General features: G+C 40.7%; 1 protein-coding gene across 1 annotated transcript in view; it reads right to left on the reverse strand.

Moving 5' to 3' along the window:
* Positions 1-12,800, reverse strand: part of LOC126336488 (latrophilin Cirl-like) — a 254,196-nt gene that overhangs the window by 111,574 nt on the left and 129,822 nt on the right. Inside the window, exon 8 of the mRNA XM_050000231.1 lies at positions 5,950-6,126. Within this exon, the coding sequence (XP_049856188.1) occupies positions 5,950-6,126 (177 nt within the window). The remainder of the gene's footprint in view (positions 1-5,949; positions 6,127-12,800) is intronic.

Below are 12,800 nucleotides of genomic sequence, written 5' to 3' on the forward strand. Positions count from 1 at the left end.
TTCATTTGGACAAAATCGTTTATACGACCCGGGTTTCAGGATGTAAATCACTTCTTTACGCACTTGATTGTGTACGAAGGGGTCGTACCAATCATGTTAAAATCCGGCAGATTTATGAAGTAGCAAACGACAAATCATGTGAGTGAGGCGTGGATACGTCCGCTGTGTCAACTAGTCTCTAACTCGCTTTGCTCCTATCTCTCCGCTGATAGAACTCCATCAGGTCTCCGGGACAAGTTCAGGTGGTCGGCCGGTGACTTCTGTGAGAACTGGCACATCCGCAACCTGGGCAGGCCACACCTGCCGCGGGAATAACATGTTCCTGTAACACATTAGTACAACTTTTTCTCGTTAGTATCAGATCGACACAAGAAACGACAGTCAAATAAGAGAAGAATATTGAAACAGGTTGGTTGGTTGTTTTGGGGAAGGAGACCAGACAGCGAGGTCATCAGTCTCATCGGATTAGGGAAGGACGGGGAAGGAAGTCGGCCGTGCCCTTTGAAAGGAACCATCCCGGCATTTGCCTGGAGTGATTTAGCGAAATCACGGAAAACCTAAATCTGGATGGCCGGACGCGGGATTGAACCGTCGTCCTCCCGAATGCGAGTCCAGTGTATAACCACTGCGCCACCTCGCTCGGTAATATTGAAACAGACATCGATGACCGAAGAAAAGGCCCCCTTTACAGAAGACCAAAAGAAGGGGAATTCACGTTAAGAAGAGGCCTCACTCAGATGTCGAATCCAGCAAAGAAATCAAATACATACAATAGTACTAATTAAAAATTAGGTATGGAAAGAAAAACAGAACTTCCAAAATCAGTTTTCATAGACTCTTACGATGTGCCAGTAGCAGAATGTACACTGAAGCGCCAAAAATCTAGTATAGGCATATGTATTCAAATACAGAGATGAGTAAATAGGCAGAATACGGCGGTGCGGCCGGAAACGCCTATGAAGGCAACTGTCTGACGTAGTTGTGAGATCGGTTACTGCCGCTACAATGGCGGGTTGTCGAGATTTAAGTGAGTTTGATCGTGTGATGGGAGGATGTGGGTATTTTCCCGTACGACCATTTCACGAGTGTACTGTGAATATCAGGAATCCGGCAAAACATCAAATCTCCGACATCGCTGCGGCAGGAAAAAGATCTTGCAAGAACAGGACCAACGTCGACTGAAGAATCGTCCAACGTGACAGAAGTGCAACCCTTCCGCATGTTGCTGCAGATTTAAATGCTGTGCCACCAAACTCCCCAGACATGGGCATTATTTTTCATATCTGGGGTGCCTTGCAACGTGCTGTTCAGAAGAGATCTCCACACCGTGATACCATTACGGGTTTATGGACAGCCCTGCAGCAATTATGGTGTCAATTCCCTCCAGCACTACTTCAGACTTCAAGTGAGTCCATGCCACGTCATGCTGCAGCACTTCTGTATGCTCGCGGGGGCCCTACACGATATCAGGCAGGTGTACCAGTTTGTTTGGCTCTACAGTGTATGATATTAGGCAAAAAGTCAAAGCTAAGATTAGGTTCTACGTTCGAGACACGGGATGCCATTATTGAAGTAAAATTCTGCTCTGTTCAAGGGTAATAAGCACGTGCCAGACTAAAGCAGCAGCTGTAGTGCATATTTGAACGTTATACAAGTGCATGATGTTGTACTGAATCATATTAGTTTTCCGTTCTTTTCTTATATACATAAGGTGTATGTAAACTGAATGAGTTATAGACACCGCCAAAGGTAAATTAACGAGTTGTTTTGTGGCAAGGATAATGTTTTGATACATCATTAAATATCCGTATGAAACAAAGTAAGAAACACACTCTTCAATTTATTAATTCATGTATCTTCACAGTTTTGTTTCGATAAGTGGAAGTTTATGGGCGTATGCTTGGATCCGCTGTACCAGCATTGTTAAAAACGTATATTTCAACTGTTCATTAAAAGTGTTATAAATTTATTATAAAATAGAAATTTATTTGAAGGTTAAGAGGTCATCTCCTATGTGTTCATCATTTCACTCACCACTGAGACTCCATGTCAAGAGGTTTGGTGGAGACAAGAAGAACTTATGTGGTATCCGGAGGAGCGTTTCTGCATTGACAGTGTCACAGTGAAGGCGTCCGGATTTTATGGACCTTACATGAGCTTGATCCATAACGACAGTATGATACAATATGAGATCCTCAGAAAATAATAATTATATTATATCAAAAAAGGCAAATGCAGTAATCTCATGTACCAAAAGCTAACAAAACAATATCTATCAATATGGACAAGGCATGAATAACTAAGTTAAAGAGAAACGCATTTTCGAGACAAACCGAGTAGGAAGTTAGTGGCATGGGAAAACCCTACTTAACAAAAGAACGGCGAGCTTCAGCGCAGAAAGGGATAAAGCCAGAACAATACATTATTCCTTTTTGCGTAAATACGGCCGGTACTGAGTTTAAGTGGCTGGATGGCTGTAACTCAGCTAGGCTCCGACCCAGCAAGAAAAATAAAATTCACCTCTAACACGAAGGAGATTGGCTGAAGCCATACTGGGCGATGCAGATGCGACACGGTGGGGAGATCCCCATTATATCTCTCTCGTATTGCAGTGGACAGCACAAGTGTGTGGAAAATAGCGAGGGTGTTGAGAGATTTTCTTTCTGCGAAGTGTGGATGATACGTTTCATGTATCGTGGCGAAAGGTAGTTAATTATTCCTGCCGGAATTTTTGTGGGCAAATAAATTGTGCAAGTCACCCCAACCCTTAGCGAGTGTGCAATAGCCATTATTTAGAATATGGAAAAATTAATGTTATACAGAACGCAGCAAAGTTGAGACTGAATGAATTCAGTCAAGGCCAGAGTAGAGAATTAGCATTTGAGATCCAGCACAGAGACAACGCCGTTGCAGATGCCGCTTGGTAAAGTACCATCACACATTAGACCACAGTAAATGTTGAGTTGAGATTTTGCTCCCTCCAACTTGTGTACACTTTGACCGTTGAATATCAAAATCTAGGATACTAACCTACCCTCACATTGAGTATATGAAAGTTTTTCACTGGTTCAGAAAGTAAATTTATTCTCCACCAACTCAGTGCATTGACCAACTATGACAACGTAGATGTAAATGAGCTAACGAAGATTTTAATCATTCTTTCGTGTGATGAAACATTTTGCGTATGCAGAGATATAATTTTAATAATCGTCAGTTCTATATGTTGAAGAGTTAAATATTTTGTTATTGAGCGTTGATAGCACTTGAACCTGATTATTGTGTATCATTTGAGCCCTGAAAGCACAGTTGATAAATTATATGTACAATAAAAAAGGGAATAGCTGTTTTACCTTTCTAGAATAGACCACAATCTTTCACTTTTATTAATTTACGCCTTCTAGTTACGTGACAGCAGCGTTTCTAATGATTTTTGTTACGATCTGCACATGATATTAGCTGACTTACAGGGCCAGGTTGATATTTATATAGAATGCCTGTTTAACACCCAGGCTTGAGAAGACAGTTCAGATGTTTTGTCCATTTGCGTGCTAAATGGTAAGCTATGTTTGCGCACATTAGTCCACATGCTGTGCAGATACAAAGTGCCGACAATTTCACAACAGTAAAGAATAAAGACAATGGAATCAATGGAAGCAGTATGTATGTTACAGTTACAGAGTGTTTCAAAAATGACCGGTATATTTGAAACGGCAATACAAACTAAAGGAGCAGCGATAGAAATCCACCGTTTGTTGCAATATGCTTGGGACAACAGTACATTTTGAGGCAGACAAACTTTCGAAATTACAGTAGTTAGAATTGTCAACAACAGATGGCGCTGCGGTCTGGGAAACTCTATAGTACGATATTTTCCATCTATCCAACATGCGTAGCAATAATATGGCGTAGTCTCTGAATGAAATTACCCGAAACCTTTGACAACGTGTCTGACGGAATGGCTTCACATGCAGATGAGATGTATTGCTTCAGCTGTTCAATTGTTTCTGGATTCTGGCGGTACACCTGGTCTTTCAAGTGTCCCCACAGAAAGAAGTCACAGGGGTTCATATCTGGCGAATAGGGAGGCCAATCCATGCCGCCTCCTGTATGTTTCGGATAGCCCAAAGCAATCACACGATCATCGAAATATTCATTCAGGAAATTAAAGACGTCGGCCGAGCGATGTGGCCGGGCACCATCTTGCATAAACCACGAGGTGTTCACAGTGTTGTCTAAGGCAGTTTGTACCGCCACAAATTCACGAAGAATGTCCAGATAGCGTGATGCAGTAATCGTTTCGGATCTGAAAAATGGGCCAATGATTCCTTTGGAAGAAATGGCGGCCCAGACCAGTTCTTTTTGAGGATGCAGGGACGATGGGACTGCAACATGGGGCTTTTCGGTTCCCCATATGCGCCAGTTCTGTTTATTGACGAAGCCGTCCAGGTAAAATTAAGCTTCGTCAGTAAACCATATGCTGCCCACATGCATATCGCCGTCATCAATCCTGTGCACTATATCGTTAGCGAATGTGTCTCTCACAGCAATGGTAGCGGCGCTGAGGGGTTGCCGCGTTTGAATTTTGTATGGATAGAGGTGTAAACTCTGGCGCATGAGACGATACGTGGACGTTGGCGTCATTTGGACCGCAGCTGCAACACGGCGAACGGAAACTCGAGGCCGCTGTTGGATCACCTGCTGCACTAGCTGCGCGTTGCCCTCTGTGGTTGCCGTACGCGGTCGCCCTACCTTTCCAGCATGTTCATCCGTCACGTTCCCAGTCCGTTCAAATTTTTCAAACAGTTCCTTTATTGTATCGCTTTTCGGTCCTTTGGTTACATTAAACCTCCGTTGAAAACTTCGTCTTGTTGCAACAACACTGTGTTCTAGGCGGTGGAATTCCAACACCAGAAAAATCCTCTGTTCTATGGAATAAACCATGTTGTCCACAGCACACTTGCACGTTGTGAACAGCACACGCTTACAACAGAAAGACGACGTACAGAATGGCGCACCCACCGACTGCGTTGTCTTCTATATCTTTCACATCACTTGCAGCGCCATCTGTTGTTGAAAATTGTAACTACTGTAATTTCGAAAGTTTGTCCGCCGGAAAATGTACTGTTGTCCCAAGCATATTGCAACAAACGGTGTATTTCTATGGCTGCTCGTTTAGTTTTTATTGCCGTTTCAAATATACCAGTCATTTTTGAAACCCCCTGTATATGTGTCTGTATTTAATTAAGTGGCAGACAAAAGTTGGCAGCACTTCTGCTCTAGAGTATTTGGAGAGACAAGTACTAGAAACTAGGTCTTTCACGATGTGTGGCTGTACAATGTGAAATAAACGTAATGTTCAGCGAAGTAGACAGATACTTTTTAAACCTAAAACAAGTAAAAGTAACAATGTGTTGCAATTTATGTGTAGTGACCTTGAATGTATTGATATTAAAGGTCTGTTGATATGGGTATCAGTTAAAGTTCACCCTAGATTGTGCTCAGATTCACAAATTACTTCCAGATTTTTTCCACTATTCTTTCCAAACAATTTTTCCAGTTATTCAAGCAATTATTAATTATTCTCAGTCGCCACATCACTATTCACGCTTTCATGTAATTGGTTCACCTTGATGGGCAACGAATCCACCTTCTTCAATGTGGATGCAAAATTACGTCTGACCTCAACGAGCGCGGAGGACATGGAGAGGGACTGCGAATAGGTGGCGCTAGGTGGGAGTGTATGTTCGCCCGAAGGAGTGCTGAGATAGACCTCACAGCTACGATAAACACTGTGTCCAGGTGGTGCAGTGGTTAACACAACTGCCTAGTAAGCAGCAGATCACTCGTCGCCGCTGATTCTGAGTCAAGTCCCACTGCAACTGACATCATTAGTCCCTTCCCTTTCTTTTCCTTTCTCCTCACCCCACCTCCAATTTAAATATAGCATACCTGTGCGCCGATGACGTCGCTGTTAACGTGGAGCCCCTCATCGAGGAAACTGGTGTTAAGCAAGTCGTGCCGAAGAACGGTGATGGCAATAGCTGCGGCAGACACGCCTGTGTCCTCAGGCAGCACCACCCCCACGGAGGCGGGCCGCGCCAGCATCCACGCCACCGAGTAGTCCTCCTGTCCGTCATACACAAACAAAAAAATGGCTCTGAGCACTATGGGACGTAACTGCTGTGGTCATCGGTCCCCTAGAACTTAGAACTACTTAAACCTAACTAACCTAAGGACATCACACACATCCATGCCCGAGGCAGGATTCGAACCTGCGACCGTAGCAGTCGCACGGTTCCGGACTGCGCGCTTAGAACCGCGAGACCACCGCGGCCGGCTACACAAACAAGACTAATCACTTTATCCTGCTGAAAGCCAACAGTAGTTCTTATTGCTTCTGCAACACGATTTTGTTACAAAGTTGGCATGCCATTAATGATATAAAGCAAGAAAGTCGAATAGCATTATCGATTCATCGATGTCTTTATCATCATCGCTACCACCACAACCACCATTTACATAATGGTCAGCAGCAGCAGGCATTTAACATACACATACAACATAACTTTTTCGGTCACGAATTATTTTTTCCCAAAAAAAAGAATCATGGCTTTGCTATCCACTTCGTCGAATTATGATTTTTCCGATGTATAAAATATTGCGAAGTGCCCTCCAAGGGGAGATACAACACGTCCTCAAATGAGGTCATTGTGTTCAAGTAGGTGCAGAATAAGTCTAAAAGTCAAAGTATTTTATTTTATTTTATTTAACCAAAATACGTAAATTACACAAATGAAGCATTTGCATAACGATTGGAATTCACGATATCCATTGTTTTATAGTGCTATACGATAAGTTCGTTTATTTGGATAAAAGCGTATGGGGCCAGAAGATGGCAAAATGAATTGCCAAAACTCGTTGCTTTCTGAATAAAATAAAATATCTTACAGTATAAGGACGTTGGTTAAGTTTATCGACATCGAAAAACTCATTTTATGTCGTTTTTGAGGTGGGCTCACGGCCGTATAGATTTTTTCAGTGCCTACATGATAGAATATGTTTCAGGTTGCAAAACCGCTATAAACCGTTGAAAATCGTGTTCGGTTTCAAAAGCAGCTAACTTCCTGTTGTCTTCGGGTGCAAAGCCCGCTAAATGCCCTGCCATGTCTGGATGCAAAGCTCGTGGACATACATAAGACTTACCAATCTGGACATTCAAAGCTACATTTCTGTCCGATACGATTACGATTAACGTTGCCTCCGCTGTAACAAGTTCGTACGCAACACTAACATTCTCGCTGCCAATGCATTGTCGTTTGGATGGGACGAGTGTTTCATGATCACTTATCATGCAGTTAGCGGCTTTTGTCTCTAGCCTACTCAGCATTCAATAAACCGTATGATATAAAACGTCTAACATTACCTCCGTCATTACCCTCTTGTTCAAACGTTTCACGAGGATCATCAGATAGATCCGCAATTTCAGATGAATTAGGAGCCCTGTAACTTCTTCTAATGTGGCCTTCGTCTATCTTGGACTGGGGACAATGTGAAATCACCATAAGATTAAAAAGACAGCGAAATAATGTCCTATATTTCTACGCTATTACAACCTTTCAATCACAATGTCCTCATTTGGAGAGATGTATAAAATTATAAACATGTCACTTACCTTTCTTTCTGAAAAACACCTTTAGTTCAAAATGTTCAAATGTGTGTGAAATCATACGGGACTTAACTGCCAAGGTCTTCAGTCCCTTAGCTTACACACTACTTAACCTAAATTATCCTAAGGACAAATACACACACACCCATGCCCGAGGGAGGACTTCAACCTCCAGCCGGCCAGTGTGGCTGAGCGGTTCTAGGCGCTTCAGTCTGGAATCGCTCGACTGCTACGGTCGCAGGTTCGAATCCTGCCTCGGGCATGGATGTGTGTGATGTCCTTAGGTCAGTTAGGTTTAAGTAGTTCTAAGTTCTAGGGGACTGATGACCTCAGCAGTTAAGTCCCATAGTGCTCAGAGCCATTTGACTCCAACCTCCGCCGGGATCTGCCGCTCAGTCCATGACTGCAGCGCCCCTAGACCGCTCGGCTAATCCCGCGCGGTACACCTTTACTTTCCACCTTCAAGATTACACCTTTGTACTCACAAATAATTATTTTTTACCGAACTCAGAAGATATTAACCGGCTGATGGGAGGTATAAAGATTATTGGAAAGCGTCCATGTGACTGTGCACATTCAGTTTTGTTTTGTAGTACCACAGACTGACAGGATATGTCGACACTGTTGTCAAATAAACTCTCTGCTTGTGACAATATGAGGACGGAAATCACAAATGATAAAATGTAAAGAATTTTAATACGCTAAGCATTTATTTAGTATGTCCTGATGTGAGGACACCATGACCGAAAGAGTTAAAAGCATCCTCTTGACGTTGCAGCTGTGTGCATCCATGCTCCTACTGCATTTTTCTTAATGTCATCTGTCTCTTCCTACCTTCAGCAATGCAGCGGATAACGTCATGGACCAGCTACAACTTCAATTGCTCAGCTAGCCAGCTAGTTGTCCCAGCCAGCTTCCTGCCAGTTCCATCACAATTTGCGGTTTCCACTGTCTCCTTGACCGTTTGATGTTTTACTGTATCTCTCAGCAATTGCCAACTTATATTTATGCATTGATCGCTGGATAACTTAAGTCTTTGAATGGTTTCACATTATACGTCCTTGGCTAATTTCCATACGTGAAAAATGGCCATACACATATGGTTGTAGAATTTTATTTTTAGAGATGTCGAAGGGCTAAAGAATAGGTCGAGGACAGTAGGTATTTTCTTTGGTTTAACAAAATCATTTGATTATGGGGACGATGCAGTTCTTTCGCTTAAGCTGAAATATAATAGGATAAAAAAAGAACAAAAAAGAAAAAACAAACTCAGCGATGGTTCATATTATATCTAGAAAGTACGAAGAAGAAGAAGAAGAAGACTGTCATCCTGTGTTAACAGACAGACAGGAGACTCTGATTGGGGTGATGTAAGCTGTGTAATAGGACGTTATAAAGGAGCATCCACAGTTTCCTAGTCTCCTGGATATTGTTGTAAATATTAGTAGTATAAATCAAACCTGTGTAATCTTTTCGGTATGAATTTTGTTTTAAAAAGATGCCGCGACTGGCTCAGCTTCATGTATCTATTTCTTTCTGGAACGTCTCCTGTCTGCACGGAAAACAGAATGTGATCTTCCTTAATCTGCTTGTAAGATTAATTATACCTGATTCAAAACTATATAACTTCACTTAATATTATCAATATTGCGTGTCCTAACCTTATTTTAAATGTTTTTAGAGCTCTGTAATCGTCAGCAACGGGAGAAGTTGAGAGTCGCTAATATGGTGATGCTATTGATCGGCTGCAGTTGCTGCAGCCTCGAATGCATATTGCATGGTCAATAAAAGAACCTGCATTTATTATCGATTAACTTTACGAAGTCTGTTACCTTTCGAGGAGGAGTCACGCAAATACTGGCGTTGAAATACTGATATTTCTTCCCACAGTCAGGCATCAACCTGCTAGCAATGAACCAACAATTACTGATTCCTGTCTCTGCTCCCATCATTAAAATAATTCTGCTGCCTCTTCTCGCCAGCCAATTAAAACAACTAACAGTCAAGATTTCACGAAAGAGAAAGAGGAGCTGTAAATGGAAGGCGGTGGGGCCTTCTGTAGGTTTCTATTCTAGGCCCTTTGCTCTTCTTAGTATACAACTAAACACGACGATGATTCAGAAGATTTTTCTCTTTCTAGATGAGATATGTAACTGTGTAATTTAAGTGATCTAGCTAGTGTGGAAGTTGGACACATCAGCAAGTGATTTTCAGAGGGCAGATTAACGCAGTACACATATTCTCTAACACGGAACTTTGGCCCAACAGAAATTTAATTGTATCGAGGTTGTCTAACAATTGGTGAAATCCACAATTTTAAATTCTCAGGACGGAGGGTAGAGGAAAAGTTTTCTTGGAAGTACCACGCTCAGGATCTTGTGCAGAAATTGAATGCTGCCATCTTCACTACAAGAATAATCCTCAATGGTTCTGACACTGAAACGCTGAAACGTGACGATTTTTGTACTTTGCTTTCTTTCAGTCTCCTACGATGTCGTATTTTGGGACAACTCTGTGCTCTCACCACGGAAAGGGCGGTCAGGCAGATCTGCGGTGTCAGATCATGAATTTCGTATTGGACTTTGTTCAGTTTCTTTCTTGTGGTATGGCTCTACAGATATAAAATTTTTAAATGCCATACTAGGTATTAGCTGCTGCTACATTTATTTCATTGTTCAGATGTCTCTGATTTATAATTTCCATCTGTGAGGAGACTGCAATATTCATTAATGAAGATTAGACGTTAAACGATATGCATCTGTACAACAGTTCCTCAAGCAATACATAGAAAGGCATCCGTTATTCAGCAGGTTTCCTTTTCAATACGCTTCCATCGGAACAGAAAAAACTAAGTCTTCAAATCAATAATGAAAGGTTTCCTTGTAGTCCACCATTCCCATTGTGTACAGGAGCCGCTCTAAGTAGCTGAGAACTTTTCTCTGTAATGTGTTCCTTTGTCATGTACCCTCTCAAACTTTTTCTCGTGTTTTATTAAGCCTTTATTTTCTTCTGTTCGTAAATTTTCTAATCAGCCTTCTATAAACTAGGTATTTATTCGCTCCATGACCAAGTAGCTTTGGTTCGCTAGTCCCTGGGAACCTGATACACAAGTAAATAAAATCAGTCAAGAAAGTTTTGAAACCTTCATACCATTTAATCACCCGTTGTCTTTTTTTGTTCATCAAGTCATTGACTTCAAAGGCTCTGAATGCGTTGCTTTGTTCTATGATGTCATTAGTAACTTGTACTGCGAGTATTTTCTTTTTCTATTCGAACAAGTAGATTTTTAAAAAAAGAATGCCCTTTTTGTCTGTGCTCTGTATATCGGTCATTTTAAGTTGCTGAACTTGTTACTCACTGTCACATATCTACCTGTTCTTACATAAATTCTCATAATCTGCATTTATATGTTCCTATCTGAAAGTGTGTTTTTCCATATTACTCTCCATTTTCACTCTGCATCTTATGAGTCTAAAAGCACTCGCAATTTGAAAATGGTTGAAGATGTTTCTTTATTGTTAAGTGATGGGCATAGTCGGTTTCAGTCTTAGTTCGTTGGGTTTTGCCCTGTCCATGTGCCAATTCTATTTTTCTGGACGCTCGTTATTGACAAACAGGTCATCAGGAAACTGAAGTCACTTATGACATCTGTTAGTTCTGGTGACATATCCGAAATTTCCCATTGAAGATTCATCCTTTTTCTTCCACGTATATTTCAGAATCTACATCAATATGTAGTGAAATTTGTTATGATTTAATCGCTTCGTAGCTTCTCGTAGACTGTCTTTCACCTCCTCATAAGAGTTTGAGCTCTTTCGGTTGTAAATTATAATGGCTGTCATGAAATATTTTTTGTTTGTAAAACAATTTTTGCTGTTTTGTATGAGAGCCCTTCAAAATCTTTAATCATGTTTGTATGTTTTTACAATAAACGCAATCCTAAATGCCTTCCCCACACTGTTCTGGTGTAGTAAAATGTATTCTATGATTTCAGTTATAATTTGTAATAATTTATTCGAACTGGAATCCACAGTCCATACAAAGTTATGAAGTGAAGTGATTATTCCTTTATTTGGCTATAATAATTGGACAACATAGCTGATTTCGGCCACTACGGCCATCTTAAAACGCCCGCTGTGTGTAGGTGACTCAGAAATATGCACGAAATGTAAAAATTAAATTTGTTCTTGCACAGAAAACAGTGCGTTTCCGAACTCAAAAACTTATTTGCGAGGGCTACATAGCATTTAGATAACGTACATGTATGGCACATGTACGGGTACTTAAATTGTGACCTTCAGAGGTTAGCTTTTTTTTTCGTGTAGCACTAAATATTCATTAAACACATTAGTATCACCATGTTTCGTGTTTTTATCAGTCACGAACGCTCAGAGTTAAAAGTTGGTCACTATTTGCACTTGTACATTGAATATCCTAATTTTACATTAAAATCAGGTGTCCTACATTCTGATACCAAGCAAAGACGCTACAAATCAAAGATGTATGTTGCATATATTGAGAATCAGGGATGACTTTACAGAGATGACAATAGACGCGTTTTTGGCAACAGCAAATATATGATGGAATGAGCATCGGAAACTAATTAAATGTATTTGATTAGCGTTAGGATAATATTAACAATTTTTTTGGTACAGGCTATAAATAATACATCATTGTTGCATTTTTCTAATCAAAATTGTTTTGTGTATTTAAAAACACGCATGAAGTTTATTTTTGCACAAAATAATAAGTCTCAGACTTAATGGATGTTGCATACAAATTTTAATAGAAGCAAGGGCCATTCGTTTATTACACAATTCCAACTTGAATTTTTCGTCTCATTTCCAAAAATTTAATGTTGAAATGTTTTTATTTTAGTGCACTATGGTTCAAAGGATTCAACTGTTGATTGACAGCTGGCTTTGGAAATTCACTGCAGCCATCAGAACTTCCAAAACTGGTAATGACAAAAAATACAGATATGTGGCAAAGAAAAATTTCACAAAGTTGGTGGGTGGTAGCTGTTTTCATATGATATTCTATAACTGAAAACTTACAATACCCAAGAAAATTATACCGAAAGAAGGTCGTGCTGGGCAATAAATATGCAGAAGATGTAAATACACTCCTGGAA

The sequence above is a fragment of the Schistocerca gregaria genome, chromosome 2, assembly GCF_023897955.1.
Source record: "Schistocerca gregaria isolate iqSchGreg1 chromosome 2, iqSchGreg1.2, whole genome shotgun sequence".
Classification (NCBI taxonomy): Eukaryota; Metazoa; Arthropoda; class Insecta; order Orthoptera; family Acrididae; genus Schistocerca; species Schistocerca gregaria.